This window comes from Narcine bancroftii, chromosome 6 (assembly GCF_036971445.1).
Source record: "Narcine bancroftii isolate sNarBan1 chromosome 6, sNarBan1.hap1, whole genome shotgun sequence".
NCBI classification, from domain to species: Eukaryota; Metazoa; Chordata; class Chondrichthyes; order Torpediniformes; family Narcinidae; genus Narcine; species Narcine bancroftii.
Window position 1 is genome coordinate 84,881,233 of NC_091474.1, and position 19,762 is coordinate 84,900,994.

Consider the following 19,762-nt stretch of genomic DNA (forward strand, 5'->3'; position numbering starts at 1 on the left):
TCCAAGGACTCATGGTCATGGTGTAGCAGGAGCAAAACAGACAACCGACCAAGAATGCAAAACAAATAGGAACTCTGACGTCCATTTTTGAGGTTACTCTGTTTCACATGCTGTGTACTGCAAAATACCTCAAGTAATTCATAGCAGTATTCACAAATAAAACTGACATTAAAACAAATGGCTAAATGTTTGGTTATAACAGGTTCAAGGATCAACTTAAAAAAAGGACAAGAAGGAGTCACAAATATTTCAGAAGAAGGTTCCAGACCAATGGTGGTACATTGGAAGCTGTAATAACTTGTATTGCACACACCGGGTGCATCACTGGATGACAGCACAGGGAAAAGTGGGTGAGATAATTCATCATTTAAAACACAAAATATCATGTGCTAAATCAAATGATTAAAAAGTCCATATTATCAAAAGGAAAATAATCCCACATTACTTTTAAGCAATGAAGGGTAACACTGCATTTTTCTTGTTTTTCTACAAATTGACAAGTCACTTACATTTCGGGATATTTCACCCCTCTTTCGAGCCCAAGGTCTCTGTATGCTTTGCAAGCCATGAGGATGCTTTCAGTTCCACCAGACGTTACCTAAAAAAAGCAAGGGCTGATCAGAGTCACAGCTTTTCAAAGTTCTTGTGATTAGCATATCCTCGGTCGTTTTGCAGCAAATCCCAGAACCACGTGCATGTGAGCAGCTGGGAAGAAAAAAGTCTTTCAGAGAACAAAGCTGCACTGACACAAGAGCAACTAGAACTTGGAATCATTCAGTGGAGGACAGTATGTCAACCAATCCAAGGTAGTTCTTCAGAGAGAAAACACAATTAATCCAAATTTAAGTTGTAAAGAAAGTTGATTTGAATCCAGGGAGCAATGGACAAATCCTCTCATGGTGGCTGAGAAACTTCAGTAGAGATAATTATACAGCATTAGTAACAATTATCATAAATCTCCCACATCTGTAAATCCATCTTAGAAACATCCTATAAAGGCACGGCTCAAAACCTCAAGTCCATATCCGCTCTGTCCATGAGATGCAAAGGATTTGACTTGGCCCCGACCAAATGAAAAAACCACATCATTGTATCACACCTGTGTTGGCAGTTTTAGATGCCGGCTCATCTCCTGGACAATCCAGCATGAAGAATAATTGTGCAACTTGCCACAAATGGATAATTAAATTTATCATCAAGCAATCACAAGGATGTGTTTATATTTTTTTGCGCAATGCATCAAGTGACTTTGCGGGAGAGTCAGTGCACTCGAGATCAACAGTTGTGAAGTACTAAGGTGTTGTCTTTTGGAGAAGGTTAAAATGAGCCCCACACCCATCCTCTAAAGTTGCACAAAAAAAATCCAATGGCAATAATTTGAAGCAGAACAGAATTGCCCCTGGGGTCCTGGACAAAATATATCCTTCAATTAATATCTGGCAAATACACACCTCTATTTCTTAATATTTATTGTGGACAAAGTGAAACACGAAGGTCACTGATTGTAGTAAAAACACAAAAATGCTGGAGGAACTCAGCAGGTCTCGCAGTGTCCATAGCAGGAAATGATATTTTACCATTTCAGGCCTGAGCCCTTCTTCAAGGTACGAGCAAAAAACAGACAGGTGGCGACATTAAAAGGCTGCGAAAAGGGATGAATGGGAGGGGGACAATTAAGGTGTTAATTGGATGTGATAAGTGGTCAGGAGAGAGCAAAGATGAGAATTGATTGGGGGTGGGGGTTGTTTTTGATTCTGTGAAAGGAGACAGAGGGAAAGGGGAAGAGAGAGGATGAAAAAAAAGGAGACATAAGGCTTTTTCAGGTACATTCTATGCTAAGAATGCCCCTGAAGAAGTACAGAAGCGGCCCTTTAAATTGCCGTTCTGGTGGCAGCGTTTAAAGTGCAATGCTGGTCACCTGAAGGACACAGCTGCAGAGGATGTGGCTCTGAGCACACTCCAGCTCCTGCCCAGTGTCAGCTGAGATCCCGCCCACTGACGTGATGTAATTTTGAGTGCAACAAGAAGGAACACAGGACAATGGCAGACCCTGTGCAGGAAGGAGACATAATGATGATGTTTTCAGCATTTCTGAGTGTTCAGAATGAGATATGACAGATCCTTGGTAAGGCTATTTGTGCTGTTGAAGCTCTTCAATCATCCTTGAGATCTGAAAATCTCATGGGTGCAATCAGGAGAAGGTTCCTGCAAAGGTTGAAGGCACAAAGACAGCAGTTAGCAATCGAAAGGCGTGTGGAGCGTAAACGCCGCAGACGAAGGTGAATGCTGCTGGTCAATTAGCTAAGGTGACACATCGGTCTCTCTGGAGGTTGAATCGACCGCAGGTTGCTGAGTTCTGGAGTAATGTCCTCACCAAATTTGATGATGCTGAGTGGAACAGACACTTTCGTATGTCACGTGGCACCTTTCACTTCATGCTGGAACTCGTAGAACCTCACCTGAAGGCGCATAGACTGGACTTGCAGTGACCATTGGAGCCCGGACTTCAATTAGCTGTGGCCTTATGGTGGAATGCCACCCCTTGTGAGTATTGATCCATCAGTATCATCTTTGGAATAGGCGTCAGCACCATGTGCATGGTGGTGCAGGAGGTGACTGCCGCCTTGAGGAAATTCCTCGGTAAACATTTCATCTCCCTGCCAAGTGGAACACGTCTCCAGGGGACCATTGATGGCTTCGCCCAAAGGGAAAACCTAATGTGTGCTGGTGCCATTGATGGATCACACATTCCCATTATCACACCCAGCATAGATGCCGCAGCCTACTACAATCGCAAAGAGTGGCATTCGGTGGTTCTGCAAGCGGTGGTTGACCACAGATTCTGGTGAGTTAAGCCTCTATTGATGTACATCACATCACATTTCCAATGACTATAACTTCACTATGTGATTTCCCATTCATGTTACAGCTTCTCAGATGTGTTTGTGGAGTGGCCAGGCCGCACGCTTGATGCCCGAGTGCTTGCCAACTCTCCTCTGTATAGAAAAGCTGAGAACCAGGCCGGATACCTCTTCCCACCCTTCAAAGCTCCGCGTTTCAATATGTTATGCATGCTGGCTGTGTCAACGTTCAGATGCATGAATTAACTACATGTCTGCATCGTTGTGCCTGCAGGTGTCCAAGGATGTTGAGGGAGTGGAGGTTCCAGAACATCTTGTGGGTGATGCGGCATACCTCCTACGAAGCTGGCTGATGAAGGGGTTCACACAGCACCGAGTGCTGGATCAGGATCAGCAAAGATTTAACAAGGTCCTAAATTCAGCAAGGATAGTGGTGGAACATGCATTTGGCCGTCTAAATGGCCGCTGGCGATGCTTGTCCAAGTGTCTAGATATCTCTACCGCCTTAGTCCCAGATGTTGTGTTTGCCTGCTGTGTACTTCACAATATATGTGGGATTAACAAGGAAGACTTCCCTTCAGAGTGGACATTGGTTGAAGCAGATGGTCCTGCACCCAATAGCACAGATTGTGCTGATCAGCAGGGCCATGGCATCAGGCTATCCGTTCTGCCATCATGTCCATCCTGTAAGGGTATGTCCCTGCTACCCAGCTCCCCACTTTTCACGACTTGTACCCCCCTCCGCCCTCCCCACCCAATGTGGTAACATGAGCCCGCTGCCTGGCATGTTATGTGTTCTTGCGAATGAACGGGTGCATATAAATGAAACTTGTGACTTGTGTGCTTGTCAAAAATTTAATAAAAATTTATAAAAGATGTTCTTTGAGAAATCACAATGCCTCATAAATATCTGAGGTAGATATCTCAATGTTAACATTTCACATCATTCTTAAACTTGAAGGAAACCATGGAATGGTCAAATAACAGTGCAAATCCACTCCACACTTGAACACAGCAGATCAAACACTAAAACAGTAAACACAACAAACACAACCACCCGGCACCATAACATCTCACTGCTCAATGTTTCCATCCTTAAAGTGTCACACAGAGCACTGCACTTATGAGGGGCTTCATGAACAACAAAAGTGAACAGTGAGTTAGTAGTATATTCCGACACAAACCTCATTCCAGCAATGAGAGGAATGTGTTGGAGGGGGGAATGAGGAACCAGTCCCGGACCCCAACATCTCAGTCATGCCAAAGCGTCCACTACTGTGATGCATTGGTGTGGAATAAAATGGCATACTGGATGGAGGGGCCAGGTACATGGGATGAGACTGACCATATGACTGTGGGACTGGGGATGGAGAGGCCTCCAATCGCATGACCAATCTGTTGAAGATGACTGACTGCCTGTCCATTGCGGCACTCAGTTCCCGCAGGGAAGCCGCAAACTCAGACATCGACTGGGCAAGCTTCTCCACTTCAGAGCGGCGCGTTGCTTCCTCATCCTCCCTCTGGTCGGCAAGCACGACTCTCTCATGATCCAGCACCTCCTCTGAACGCTGGCGGTCTCTCTCACTGTCCTCCCTGTCAAGTGCCAACATCATCACCTGCAGCTCCTTAGCGAGAACCTGCCCCTTGCTCAGTCGCTGGTGCTTGCATCTGGCACCAGAGGCTGTGGGTGGAATCAGGAAAAGTGCATCAGCATTGGACTTAAGAGCTTCTCCATAAACACAACCTCAATGCTACTGTCTGTACCTGTGTTCTCTGTTGAGAGTGTCGCCTCGCCACTTCCAGGGATAGTGACCTCTGCGCTTCCTCTCTCGGGGGCATCCAAATCCGTGTCCTCGGCGGTGGCCTCCTCCTCCTGGGCCAGCAGGCCTCCTCCATTGCTACTGTGTGAACCCTGAGGTCCCTCAGGGATGAGCTCTGGGGATTCAGGGGTCTCGAGAGCGCTGGCTACATTCAAGGGAGTAGCTGAGCAGCTAGCCCCCCAGAGAGTGTGGCACTGGTCGAAGTACTGCCACTCCTTCCGCCCATTGCCGCTCGTCCTGTTGTGGTCCAGGACTGCGTGGAATTTCATCCTCATGCTCTTCAGCTTCATGACCACCTGATTTTTACTGCGCTGGTGCCCTTGTGCTGCAAGCACTCCAGACAACCACTCAAAAGCGGGACCATCCCTAACTGTCCCAGTGAGCTCCTTTTCCTGGGATTCCTGAGTGAGAAGGTCTAGAAGCAGTCTTACCTCTTCTTCAGACCATTTACTAGCCTTTCTTGGAGCCATTGTTCAAATCCACTGTTTCCCTTCACTGCTAAACAAAACGACTGAATCTGCACTTGTTTGCCTGCACAATGTGCTTCAAGCTCAGCTGACGACGTCACTGCCACGTCAGCAGCCTGACCTTTTAACATCCGCTTTCAGCCAGCTGCATTCAGGTGGTTGGGGGAGCCACTGAGCTGAGCTGATTATCCCTCTCGGAGGAGGGTTACGTAGCTCACCTCAAGAGCGTCGCCTGCACATTCAGGTGGCCTCAAAACAGTCGCATATTGCCTAAACATACGGCTTTACATGCAGGGCAATTGGCCACCTGAAAGTGGCTATAGGGAAAGATTGGAGAGAGGTCTAATGGAGACCAGAGAAGTCAACGTTAAGCCATCTGGTTGGAGGATGCTCAGACGGAAGACGAGCTGCTGTTCCTCCAATTTGCGATGGTCTCAGTCTGCCAGTGTACGAGACCATGGACAGGCATGTCGGTAAGGGAATGGGACAGGAACTTAAATGAGTGGCCACTTGCTGTGGACAAACCATTGCCACCTCAGCAACCACAATTGTTGACAAGTTATTAGATTTTTGTGCTCAAGTTTTCAGGGAAAGGACTTGTACAAAAAACAGTCCTGTTTCCATTTCTGAGCACAGTCCATCTACGAGCTGATCAATTGATGCAACCTTCTTTTGACTGTGACCCCCTTACGACTCTGCTCAAAGTTTAGTTGATTTCTTCGGCACTTCTCTCCTACCAGTTAATCAAAAAAATGTAAAAAATATTATGATTTCAGTTTGTCCCCCGCTAAATGTGCTGCAGCCCTGGAGGTGGTGGGAGGGGGGGGGGGGGCATTTGGCCAATGTTGAAAATGGCTGACTGCTAATGTTCCAGAATCATCTAGCATTGAAAACGATGCTGAGAGATGACTGGAGAGACTTTCAATCTGCTAAACACTGAATTTAACAAACAGCTCAAAATAATCGGTACAGCATCAACTGCATATCCAAAATTTGTCAACCGTGACTACTAATGAATATTTCATTGGCTCTGAAGCATTTTAAAATCCTGGGCTTGGAGAAGTTCTTATAAATGCTAGATTTTTTTTCCTTCCCTTTTAAAGCAAGATCAAAGCATGCCTACATTAGTAGGGAAACAATCCACAGGCATACAGGATTTCTCCATCAATAGAAAGTCAATACATCATGCATTTCAACCAGCTTTCAGAGCTGTACAGTCATTGTTATGAAAATATTTTTCCAATGACTCCCTCCCCCATTTATCCACAGTGGAAATTTGTATCCCTGTAATTAAAACCTGCAGGACACTGTTCCGCTTTATAGCTTATCATTACTGTGCCAACGTTAAAGAGAAGAAGCTTAAATCCAAGCTTGCTAAGCTTATCTATATCCATTTTCTTTTAATTTTCAAGTTCAGGTATATTTGTTATCCGACTGTAACAGTGCAACCTGACACAACAGCATTCTCCAGTCCACAGTGCAAATCAGTACAAACACTCCTAATATGCACAGGGGCAGCATGGCATGTCTGGTGTAGGGGCAACACGGTTGGTGCAGCACTTAGCGCAACACCTTTACAACACTAGCAATCAGGACCAGGGTTCAAATCCCGCTCTGTAAGGAGTTTGTATCTTTTCTCCGTGTCTGTGTGGGTTTTCTCTCGGGGCTCCAGTTTCTTCCCGCTGTTGGAAACATACTGGGGATGTAGGTTAATTGGGTAGCACAGACTCCTACGCCGAAATGGACTGTTACTGAGCAGTATGTCTAAATTTAAATTTAATTTTTAAAAAATTTAAATTTAATTTAAAATTACATACACAAAACCTACACACATTTTGCATACATATATTAAAAATAAATATTATTAATACAAAGTACAGTTATGGGGAGAAATTACTGTTAACATTTCAAGTCATTCAGCAGTCTCTCTGACAAAAGTTCCTCAGCCTTTTCAGGGTTTTTTTTTTCAGGGCTTTCAGGACACTGATCTCAATTCCAAGGCTAGCAGTTCTGTTTAAATGTAACTAACCAACAATATCATCTTGTACTATCACTACTAACCTCCAGCATTTATTACCTGTCCTCAAACTGCCTTGCGGGAGTGAAAGTCCTTCCTTCTAAATACAGCAGTTTGATATAAACTAGTGGCCTCTCACACAAGTCACAGCTGCATAAATGAAGCAAGTGGTGGATCTGATAATCGTGACCCGGTACTACAGTGAAACGCGAAAGACTGCAGACGTTGCGATTTCAGTCAAAACACAGAAATGCTGGAGGAACTCAGCTAGCCTTGCAGCATCCATAGGAGCCAAAGATATATTATCAGCATGCAGACAAGCAGCTGGGATTTTAAACCACACTCTCAAGCTTCTTTGCTCCTTACGGTGCAAAGTTAATTCCAGTTGTTAATTGATATCGTCAAAAGTTGATATCATCAATAATTGTACACTAGAAAACAATTTGGACATCATATCTCTCCCCAGAGTTATAAATGTGATAATCTATGGAAAACAGTGACAAAAAGTGATCAGTGAAACACAAAAGCTGTGATTGCAGTAAAAACACAGAAATGCTGGAGGAACTCAGTGGGTCTCCCAGTGACTCCTGCTGAGATCCTCCAACATCCATGTTTTAACAAAGAGTGATCAGCCCGGTTATTAGAAAAGTTCAGCTGGTTCACCAACATCCTTCGCTGCTGTTAAGCCAACAAGTGACCACAGTTGTAAAAGCACTGAAGTGTCTGAAGATGCATCACAAAGATTAACTAAATAAAAGTCAAGACTAACCTCCAAAGGAGAGATCAGATCAAAAAAAACACTTATTCAATTGAGCAGTTATTATAAAATTGGAGTTCCAAATTCTTGTCATAGTTCTTACATGACATCACATACAACCCTGAAATTCTTTTACCTCCAGGCCAGGCAGAATTTCTTATTACTGTAATCCAGGGTGGCCAACTTTTTAATTTTTATTTTAGACATATTCCAGGTATATTCCAGGGTGTAGGTTAATTGGTTGGCATGGACTCGTGGGGTGAAATGGCCTGTTACCATGCTGTATGTCAAAATTAAATATTAAAAGGCTGGCCACCCCTGCTGTAAACCATTCTCAAGAAAAAAATGTATTCAAAAGAAAGAAATGTAAACAAAGTGACGAGCAAATACAGAAAATAGATATTCAGTATTAAATAATCAGCAAAGCAAGAGTCCTTAAATGGGACTCTGAATGAGTCTGTGGTTCAGGAGTCTGATGGTTGAGAGGTAACAGCTTTTCCTGAACCTGGAGTTCTGAGTCTGTGGCACCTGCACTTCTTTCCTGATAGCTCTTCTCATAGAAGATAGAGAGAACAAAAGCATTCCAAAAATGTGGACCTTGGCATCTGAAGATACAGCCACAAATGATAGGACGATTTGTGGACAATTAGCAGGCAGGAACTGAGGTGTGTGTTAACTGCTGTGGTAGTAAAAGCCACAAAGGAATTTGAAACATTACACACTTGCGGACTGAGAGACTGCCTCCTTTCACAAGTTGACTGTGCAGCCAAATAGCTCCAACTCCATCTGTACATTTACAGCTGACACCATCACAGGTAGGATCACTAACAAGTACAAAGTGGAATGCAGAAGAGATATAGATGGATGAGTGGCTTGTTGCCAGGACAACATCCCCTCCCTCAATGTCACCAAGTCTAAGGAAATAGTCATAGACTTCTGGAAGAGGGGTGCAGCACACTCACCAGACTGCATCAAATGCACGCAACGGAAGAGAATAGAGAGCTTTAATTACCTCAGAGTAAACATCTGCAGTAACATTGGGCATGAAGACTTTGCTTTCTGACACTTTTGGATATATTTTAGGCTGCTGATCAGGAAAATCAACATTTTTCTATCACGTACTGTTTTTTAGATATGACCTATTTTTGTGGTTTCCTATTTTAAGTCCACTAGTATATTGCCCACAAAGCAAGTTGTTTTGGTCAGTCCAAGCAGGCCTGGGCATGCACTCAGTGCAGGTACCATGCAAATGTCTTAGCCCCGGGCATGCTTGGAAGGCGTTTAAAAATGTTGTTGAGGATTTTCCTGGCATCCTCAGAGCCAACTGATTGACATGTTTCAAGCATACAAAACCAAGAAGTGTACAACATGTCATCGAAAATTCATTTTCTTCATTCACAATTGGACTTCTTCCCTGCAGATCTTGGTGCAGTCAGTGACAAACTTGGTGAATGGTTTCACCAGAACATTGCATCCATGGAAAAGCAGCATCAGGGCAACTGGAATCCATCAATACCGGCTGACTATTGTTGGACACTGACATGAGAGGCATCAGATGCTGAGTACAAATGAAAATCAGCAGCAAAACATTTTTAGGTCAGTTGAACTAATGCAATGTGTCAGCGTCATTATGTGATTAAACCTGCTAAGTTCAATAAAAGTTAATGTTTCTCCAACTTCCTATGTGATACATCAAATTTTAAATTATCTTTGTGCTCAGCTTCAAGCTGTCTATCAAAATCCCCAATTTTTTTTTCAGGAAGCAAAACTTTTGAAAAAAATTCATTGTCTCAACATGATGGCAGAGGAAGTGCACCAGTGCCTCTACTTTGTCAGTACCCTGAGAAAATTAGGCTGGCCACCTCTGTCCCTTAACAATTCTGCAGATGTACCAGTGAAAGTATCCCATCAGGGGCATCACTGCGTGGTATAAGAACTGCCCCACCCAAGATCACAAGAAACTGTAGAGAGCTACGAACACAGAATCAGATTTATTGTCTTAAACGTGTCACAAAATTTGTCGTTTTGTGGCAGCATTGCACTGCCAATATTGCTATAAATTACATGTTAAAAATAAATGAAATCAATGCAATGAAGGGAAAGTGAGGTAGTGTCTGTGGTTCATTGTCCATTGAGAAATCTGATGGCAGAGAGTGTTGCAATTGCATACTTACCTTAGTCAGGAGCGGTGCCGGCCACCACTGATGATGTAAGCAATACGACACTTGGGAGTAACAGCGCACATGTGCGGATGTGTTAAGCATCAGTATATGAGTGATAAATCTCCGATCCAGGAGAAGAGTGAGAGTGTCAGGATCACCCGTGTGGCAGTGAGCCAATGAGAAGGTCAGAGGAGTTTAGCTGTGTGGTGTTTGGGGAGTTGAAGAATGCAATGTGTCTAGTGAATGATCAAAAGAAAGTCAACTTCATGGTGTGCTAAAAGAAACGAGTGAGTGCATTCTTTATTTGCCTGTAAGCTGCGGTGAATCAGGGCCGTTACAAGGGGAAAAAGCTCAGACCATCACCCTCTGGTGATTCCATCTATACTTTCTGCTGCCATGGAAAAGCAGTCAATATCCTAGAAGACTACCCTGGCCAGAGTCACCTCACCCTCCTGCTGTGCAGAAGATTTAAGAGTGCGAGATCATGACTACCAGGCTCAAAAACAGTTTCTTTCCTACCATTAGCAGACTCCCTACTGAACCTCACAGCAGTAAATTATGTTGCCTTTGCTCTGTAAAAACTGATCTCTCTCTGTAACTCTGCACTGGGCTACACTCACTGTACTATGTATGGGATGTCCAGTTGAACTGGTCACAAAACAAATTTCCTCACCACACCTCCCTTGGTACATGTGACAATTTACTTGAACTTGCTGCAGTAACTCATCCACAGATTAATACAACCTCTGGATTTTACTAACTTGACACCAATAAAATCTTGGCTCCTGAAGGTTCCTGACCGAGCTCTATATTTACATGCATCACAGGAATGTAACGTTGTGCTATGCAATGACTTTGTTAAATGGATGCTTCTCTGTCACTGCTCTGTATATAGCCTCTGGTACACATGCCACCCGCACTTATGCTTTGAAGACACACATTGCTGGAAAATGCTTCCATTGCCGCTCCACGAATCAATTCCAAAAGCATCACTTGGAACATATTAAGCATGGCAGCTATTCCTGGCAGTTCAGTACTTACAACAACAAGAACTTGTTGTTGCATTTACTGAGAAAACATCATATAAATACCATTTGTATTTATACACTGCCTTCTCAGTATTTACAAAGCAAATCATGCAGCAAAATGTTCCTACCCGATTCGAGCAGGGCAGAATGACTCATGGGAGGCACAGGGCAAGAGGATCACAATCTTTGTTAAAAGAGGCAAATTGTAAAATTTTTGTTAAATGATGTGAAGATGTAAGGCAGGGATCCCCAAACCTTTTGGACCATTGGCCCCTTCAGGGAATCCTTGATACCTCATCGACCCCCAGGCATTGAATCCTTGAGGTGCTCAAGGAGGAGTGGGCTGGTGGCGGCGGTGCCGGAACTAGAAGGGTTGGGGGGGGTGGGAGGGGGGAGAGGAGGAAATGCAACGTTGGAAACATACCTCCTTCTTCTCTGAAGTCAAACAAGGCCAGGTTGGCCTTCTAAGAGGTTGGCCATAGGCGCTATTTTCAAAAGTTAAATCAACCCCCCCCCACCACCGCCACAATTTATCAACCCCCTTTCGACCTCCTAGCATTTATCTACCCTTTGGATTGTCCCATTGACCCCAAAGGGTCAATATCAACTATTTTGAAGAGCCATGGCATTGGGGCAATATGGTTAGCGTAGAGGTAGCATGGTTCGCCTAGTGGTTAGAAGCAACACTGTTTCAACACCAGCAACCTGGAGCTCGAATCCTGTGCTGCCTGTAAGGAGTTTGTACATTCTCCCCATGTCTGCGTGGGATTTCTACGGGTGCTCCAATTTCCTCCCATCCTCCAAAAAATATATGGGGATTGTAGGTTAATTGGATGTATTTGGAAGGCCATGTTCCCGTGCTGTATATATGTCTAAATTTAACATTTTAAGGACCATCATAGAAGAGAGAAGATTGTCCAAATCCTAAATAAACCTCTATGGCGGCGCACAGCCTAATGGTGAACCAGCCCTGTTTGTAGCGCCACATGGCGGGGCAGCCATCAAGAGATGGCGTCATCAGGGGTTTCTTCTTGACTCTAGTATCCCTTCCAGCGCGCGCCCTGGGCAGCGATTACGACGTCAAAATGCACCAGGTGACTGAGCTCATGCTGTCCTTAAAGGGGCATGCTGAATTTTAATAAAAAGAGTCGTTAACGACCATCGGTGTGGTGGCAGTGATTTACTTCAGCTCCTCAGAGCCCCACACCTCCATGTTAAAGAGAATTCCTCTCATTAAACACATTATCTTGAAATGCCATTCAAGTTTCACTCACCACATTGTGCTACTCAATCATTAACCAACTAAAAGAAGATTTTAACAACACAGGAGACCATTTAGTCTATTCTACTTCTGCAGTTACAGAAAAAGAACAACTAAACAAGACACACTTTCCACAACATCAATCTTACAACTCCTCCTTCACAGCATTGAAAGCAATGTGAGGCTATCCACTTTGGAAAGTAAAATGGAAGATCAGATTATTATTTAAATGGCAAGCAATTGCAGCATGCTGCCATGCAGAAGGACTTGGGAGTGCTTGTGCATGAATCGCAAAAGGTTGGTTTGCAGATATAGCAGGCTATGAAGAAGGCAAATGTTGGTGTTCATTTCTAAAGGGATTGAATTTAGGAGCATGGAGGTTATGCTGCAACTGGTCAAGGTACTTGAGAGGTCACATCTGGAGTTCTGCATACAATTCTGAACTCCTTACTTGAGGAAGGATGTACTGGCTTTGGAGGCAGTTCACCAGGTTGTTTCCAGAGATGAAGGTGTTAGCCTATGAGGAAAGATCAAGTCATCTGGAACTGTACTGACTAGAATTTAGAAGAATACAAGGGGATCTTAGAGACACACAACGTTATGAAAAGCATAAATAAGATAGAGGTATGTCATTTGTTTCCATTTGTGGGGGAGACGAGAATCAGGGGACATAACCTCAGGATTCAGGATGGAATTCGCTGCCATTAAAGCAGTGGAGACAACCTCAGTAAATATATTTAAGACAAGGTTGGATGGATTTTTACGAAGTAGGGGAATTAAGGGATAAGGTATAAAGTCAGGTAGGTGGAGGTGAGCCTATCATCAGCTCTCAATCATTGCCATAGAAGGCTCAACAGGCCACATGGCCTACTCCTGCTCCTATTTCTTATGCTTCCTCTTCAAAACATATCCAGCTCCCTTTCCTACTAGACCTCCTGTACCTGCACAGTGGAGCTGGGAATTTCTTTTCCATGACAGAGGATTTTTAAACCCTGCATCATCCCATAAGACACTCAGTCTGGACTGTGGCGTAGGGAAACTGGGATCTCAGAAAAGATTCATCGGACCAAAAAGAAGTGAGTGAAAGTTGCAACAGAAGATTAGTGTTTTTTTTTTAAAACTTGCTTCGTTTTGTGCTGCTCATTCACAAAAGAGTCAAGAGTCAAAAAAAACATTGGCCTTCTTGGAAAGGTCATGAGCTAAAATGAAGAAAGTGAAGCAGAAAGAATTGAACTTTCTCCATGAAATCACCAGCCTACCGCCACCCCCCCCCCCCCCCCCCACCACCAGAGACACTGCCATAGCTCACCTCCATAATCTGTGTTAAGGCGTAAAGTCCTATTCACACATTCAACTGCAGAGCAAAAACATTACATTAACTTTAAAAGAGACCACTGACCCTGGCACCTGCAGTTATCATGACATCCAGCTGAATGAACCAATGTTCAACTCTATTTGCCAATCAGTTTTGTGCCAAGAAATTGACTGGCATTCATCTCATGCCCAAACTCTTTCTTGCATGATAATGACACATACATTGTATGATGTACATATGCACCAGAATTCTTCCTGCAGCCAACAGGTATTTGACAAAAACTACAACAGTACACATTAAATTAAAAAAAAGATGATAAATACAAGAGAGGCAGTTAATAAATATTCACAGCTACCATCGTGCAAGAAAAAGGATTCTTTACAATCGTGCAGACAGTCCTTTTTGTGATGTTGTCATCCAAGATTAAACAAGAGTAAGTTTAAGAACCTGACAGCCATTGAAAAGAAAGGTGTTGGTCTTCAGTCTTCTGTACCTTCTTCTCAAAGGTAGCAGTGAGGAGGCTTGTTCTTGAAGGATTACAAATAAAAAATGCAAACCAGGACAAAACAATACTCATTAAATTGGGGGAGACAGGAAGGTGTTGTGGTTGTGTACTTACCTTCATCAAGAGCGGTGCCAGTCGCCGCTGACGTAAGTGAAGCAATGAGCGACACTAATAGTGCACATGAATGGGTGTGTTAAGCGTCAGTATACAATGGATCTCAGATGCAGCAGGAGAGTGAGAGAGTGTCAGGATAACCTGTGGGGCAGGGAGCCAATGAGAAGGTGAGGGGGGTTTGGCTGGGTGGTGTTTGGGAGGTCAACAATGCAATGTTGTGTTGAGTGAATAAAACAGTAAGTCGACTTCATGGTGTGCAGAAAGAAACAAGTGAGTGTATTCTTGATTTGTTTGGAAGCTGTGGCAAATCAGTGCCATTACAAGTGGTGACCCTAAGTTCACAGTACCTTTTAATTTAAAATGCATAGTAATGAGCAGTTGGGGAGATCAAACTGAAGCTTCTCCCCACCCCCCTTTCTTTTAATAATGAGTTACTCTGCCCTCAGTGTGACAAGTCAGAAGACGAAATAAGGTTTCCTTGTGGTGTCTTCCAAAACTGATTTGCCTGTGAACTGGAGGATAGCTTAGTGGATCTGGATGGTAATCTCCCATTTGACATGCTTAAAGTGGCTATTCTGCGGCGTACTCAGCCATCTAGGAAGATTTGTATTGCCCAATTATTAGCTGATGACAACCTAGGCCAGGGGTGTCAAACTCAAATTCACAGAGGACCAAAATTAAAAACTTGGACTAAGTCGTGGGCCAAACTAAATATTTATAGAAAATTTTCAACAACATCTGCATGTTTTCTCTTCTTTCAACATATATAATGTTAAACTTTTTCATATTAAAATAAATGTTTAATAATAGTTTTGGTTAAACTCTGTCCAGAAGAAGCATTAACAAATGAGAAATAAAATATTCAATAAATAATATTTCTCTATAGCCTTTAAGCTCCTTTTAAATGTATTTTTTTTCACAAGCCAACAAGTCAAAAAAATAACAACTTGCTTCAATGACAAACAGGTTTGTCTTTTAAAATGATGAACATATAGTCTCCCTCCCACCTGTCTTGAAAGGTCCTGTTTTCTGTCTTTCGTTTGGCCATTTTTCGTAAGGGGTTTATTACATGTGAGTTGGGCGACAGGTCGCAGATGCTAATGAAAGTAGAGAGAGGAGGTGGGGGGGATTAGCGGGCTGACGGGCCGGCGCCAATGCATTTGCAAAGCATTCTGGGATTTGTAGTATTAGCTGTGCATGCGCTATACTGGCGCGGCAGCCAGCGGGCCAGCTCTAATACATATTTGATATGATCTTGCGGGCCAAATATAATTATATCACGGGCCAAATTTGGCCTGCGGGCCTGAGTTTAACATGTGTGACCTAGGCGATAGGCAACCATCACAGATCTTGAGGAGGTGGCGCAGGCTAGTTGGAATTGACAGTGTCAGTTCCAGCCAGCTTACCATCGACACATTGAGCTTTTTCCATCGACTATTGAAGGCAGCATTAACATCAGGTGTTCGCATTTACGTGGAGTGAATGTTTGCCCATGGTTCTCTTTGGAGTACGTACTGCTGTAAAGTTAGATCTTGGATGTTCAGCATATGGCACTACATTAACCTTGCCAGGCAAGTTTGTGAATCTGGCTCCAAGCACAACGCTCTATGATCTGGCTGGTTTTATTGATTGTCTTTGGGAAAATATATGACTCCAACCTACTCCAACATGGCAGGCATCACCTGCAGTGTAGGTGCCAAATGATTTACAATGCTGTACTCTTGTGTTCCTTCAGCACGATGCTGTTCACAAACCACTTCAGCCCATTTACGATGATCCTTTTCAGGTCTTACGACGCTACCCGGAGACTTTTATGATCGACAGGAATGGAAAAGCTGACTTGGTTTCCATTGACGGGTTGAAGCCGGCATATATCAACTGTCCACTGTCAACTGTCCACTGTCAACTGTCCACTGTCAACTGTCCACTGTCAACTGTCCACTGTCAACTGTCCATGTTCTGCATTGGAATCAGAGTCAAAGGACCAGTTGCATCCTTGCCAGTTGGACCATGTATCATCTGTCTTGCATTATCGAACGGGTCGGGCCAAAACTGTCAGCCTTCCAGACCGTTATGTAGCAGGACAGTTCCAATCAGTCGCCTCCTTGCATGGCTCAGAAGCTGGCGGGGAGGTGGGGTTGGGGGTGCCAGTCATGGTCGCATACTTACCTTTGTTGGGAGTGATGCTGGTCGCTGCTGATGACATAAGTGAAGCAACATGCAGGAGTACAGGTAGTCCTTGACTTCTGACCTACGCGATTTATGTCCACCCATACATATGACCAAATTTTTTTTTTTAAAGCTTTATTAAAACTACAGTACAAGCACATATTTTGTACTTAAAGTCCCCAATCCCGGACGTTGTGGAGTTCTAGGTGTTTTTTATGGCAATCACAGCATCTGCAAACTTTGATGTTTCACTCTTTGGAATCAGGTAATGCTGGCTTGCTTCAATATTTTACCCAGACCAGAAAGATTTGCTTACAATTAATACATCTTCCATCATGAATAGAATGTTGAAGCAGTGTAGTAATCACCTCCTAGCCAAGTCATTTACGGAAACTGTACAAGAACTCAGGTCAAGTTTGCATTGACCATGGTCACCAACTGGAACAAAAACTTTGCCATCACATGCTTGACCTACACTGACACTTAATCAAGCAATTCCTCAAATTTTTCATTCTTAGCATGGCTTTATCTACTCCAATTTATCAACTCCAATGACTGCAAGTTCTCTGCACTCCCCTGTTGTTCACCAAATTTAATCAATCCATTTCCCCAGATGTCAATGGCCTATGCTCCACAATTCATTAAGATTGCTCTAACCCTTCTTTCACTCACAGCAATGTCACATGTAGCAGTTTGAGTGATACTATTACAGCGCCAGGGACTTGGTTCAAATCTGGCGCTGTCTGTAGGGGTCTTGTATGATATCATTGTGTGAGAGTGGATTTTCCCTGGATGCTCTGGTTTCCTCCCACCCTTGAAAAACATATGATTAATTTGGGTGTAATTGGACTGCATAGATTTAAATGGCCGGAATCGGCTTTTACCATGCTGTAAGTAAAATTTAAATTCAAGAGTTTTTAAAACTTAAATTTAACTTGTAGACAATTAAGTTATCGATGTACCTTGGAATGTCTAACTTCATTGAAGCAAGTGATGGCTGCTCATGTTGCAAATAAGTCTTTTAGTTGATTACAGCTCTTTCCAGACAAGCAGAATATGCAGTGAGGAGCGGCCTTTGAACTTTCCTATCACATTCATGTGGTCTGCTTTCTGAAAGAAGTTGATAAATACAAACGACTCCACTTAACACTACCTTTGAACATTGATCTGAACCCTCATTGATAAAGACAGAACATTCATAACCTGGTTATCTAATTTCTCCCATAATTGATAACTGGAAATATGAACTTGCTTGCCTGTTCACAGACTCAACACTCATATCTTGAGTAAGATAGTAAGGGTAAAATTACCTGGCAGTAATCTGATGTGTAAAAAACAGGCATTGAGATGAATGTTTTGATTCATTTTAAAACTCAAATCCATCACGAACTTTTGTAGAATTTCTCTGTTCAAAGTTTGGATTTATTGTCAGACTGATACATGGCATCATATACAAGGCTAAGATTCCTTTTCCTGCCAGCCAGGTAGAATTTCTACTTCTCAGTAGTACAAAGCACACTCAAGTAAAAGATATGAATATAAAAGAGAAATGTAAACAAACTGACTGTGAAAATACAGAAAAAAATTATATTCAGTAATAAATCTTTTCTTTGGCTTGGCTTCGCGGACGAAGATTTATGGAGGGGGTAAAAAGTCCACGTCAGCTGCAGGCTCGTTTGTGGCTCACAAGTCCGATGCGGGACAGGCAGACACGGTTGCAGCGGTTGCAAGGGAAAATTGGTTGGTTGGGGTTGGGTGTTGGGTTTTTCCTCCTTTGCCTTTTGTCAGTGAGGTGGGCTCTGCGGTCTTCTTCAAAGGAGGTTGCTGCCCGCCAAACTGTGAGGCGCCAAGATGCACGGTTTGAGGCGTTATCAGCCCACTGGCGGTGGTCAATGTGGCAGGCACCAAGAGATTTCTTTAGGCAGTCCTTGTACCTTTTCTTTGGTGCACCTCTGTCACGGTGGCCAGTGGAGAGCTCGCCATATAATACGATCTTGGGAAGGCGATGGTCCTCCATTCTGGAGACGTGACCCATCCAGCGCAGTAATAAATAATGAACAAATTAAGCGACCTTAAATGAGTCCCTGATTGAGTTTGTTACTGAGGAGTCTGATGGTGGAGGGGGAGCAGCTGTTCCTGAATCTGATGGTGCGAGGCTTGTGGCACTTCTACCTCTTTCCTGATGGCAGCAGTGAGTACAGAGGATGTCCTGGGTGGTGTGGATCCTTGATGATTGCTGCTGCTCTCTGACGGCAACGTTCCATGTTGATTTACTTGATAGTGGACAGAGTTTTGTTTGTGATGTACTGGGCTGTGTCCACTACCTTTTCCAGGGCCTTCCGCTCAGAGGTATTGGTGTTCCTATACCAGGCCGTGATGCAGCTGGTCAGTACACTTTCCTCTACACATCTGTAGATGGTTCCCAAGGTTCTCGATGTTATACTGAACCACCACAAACGCCTGAAGAAATAAAGGCGCTATTGTGCTTCTTCATGATGACATTAGTATGTTGGATTCATTGTGTTTTTTTTCAAATTCCAAACTATGCAGTTACCTCATGCAAGACCAGCAGTCTGCACCATCAATAACAGCTCCTCCCCCAAGACAAGAGATAATTAACAGTGAAACCACATAGTGATGCTCTGATAAAACATTCCTTCCCCAAAAGCAGTTCAGTTATTTCATGGTTACCAGTGACTAACAGCAAAATTATCTGTAACTAACCAAATATAAATTTCTCAAACCCTTGAGAAACTTGCATCTCCAGATCATTACTCAGGAGTCTCTAGTTTTTAGCCCATTTATTTAGTCACCATGTCACTGTGCCCATCGATACACTGAACAATGTTTCCTATCATGTCTCTCACAATTTTTCACCCATCAAACTGCAATGGACTTAAGTAACTTTTGATGACCATCCTTAATGACTCCCTCAATAATTATCTCAAAAGTCTGTTCAATTTGTGCTTGCAAAGAGCAGGACAGGCTCAACCTGAATTTGCAGGAAGAGCATTTGAACATCAACTGTCTCCATTTTTACACTCATAAATCGAGGATTGGAGCAGTCGTCTCACATGCCAGAACTCGCCTCCTGAGGCTAACCACCCTGGACTCAGTGTGATGTTCAGGTGACCTCGTTTGCCAAAGTTGGCCTGCACATCGCTCCCCACAGCTACAGATCACTCCCGCTCAGGTCCACTGCCTCTTGTTCTATGATTCTCTGCACTTTATACTCCGCACCAATCAATGTCCACCCACACACACCTTCATCTCCTGATAAGCCAAG

The 19,762-nt window shown here is 43.5% G+C and overlaps 2 protein-coding genes across 2 annotated transcripts in view; both read right to left on the reverse strand.

The window, feature by feature from the left end:
• The window catches only part of sgpl1 (sphingosine-1-phosphate lyase 1), a 96,430-nt gene that overhangs the window by 41,188 nt on the left and 35,480 nt on the right, over positions 1–19,762 (reverse strand). The window contains exon 7 of the mRNA XM_069885580.1: positions 510–598. Coding sequence (XP_069741681.1) covers positions 510–598 — 89 coding nt within the window. The remainder of the gene's footprint in view (positions 1–509; positions 599–19,762) is intronic.
• LOC138736305 (uncharacterized) lies at positions 3,711–5,939 on the reverse strand. The gene is made up of 2 exons (XM_069885590.1): positions 4,626–5,939; positions 3,711–4,542 (listed from the first exon to the last, which is right to left on the reverse strand). The coding sequence occupies exons 1-2, from the start codon at positions 5,149–5,151 to the stop codon at positions 4,022–4,024; spliced, it is 1,047 nt and encodes a 348-aa protein (XP_069741691.1). The 5' UTR covers positions 5,152–5,939; the 3' UTR covers positions 3,711–4,021.

Coding starts and splice junctions, on each gene's coding strand:
- LOC138736305 (XM_069885590.1), bottom strand. CDS start 5,151: ATGGCTCCAAGAAAGGCTAGTAAATGGTCTGAAGAAGAGGTAAGACTG. Junction 4,543..4,625: donor ACTCTCAACAGAGAACACAG/GTACAGACAGTA, acceptor TTCCACCCACAG/CCTCTGGTGCCAGATGCAAG.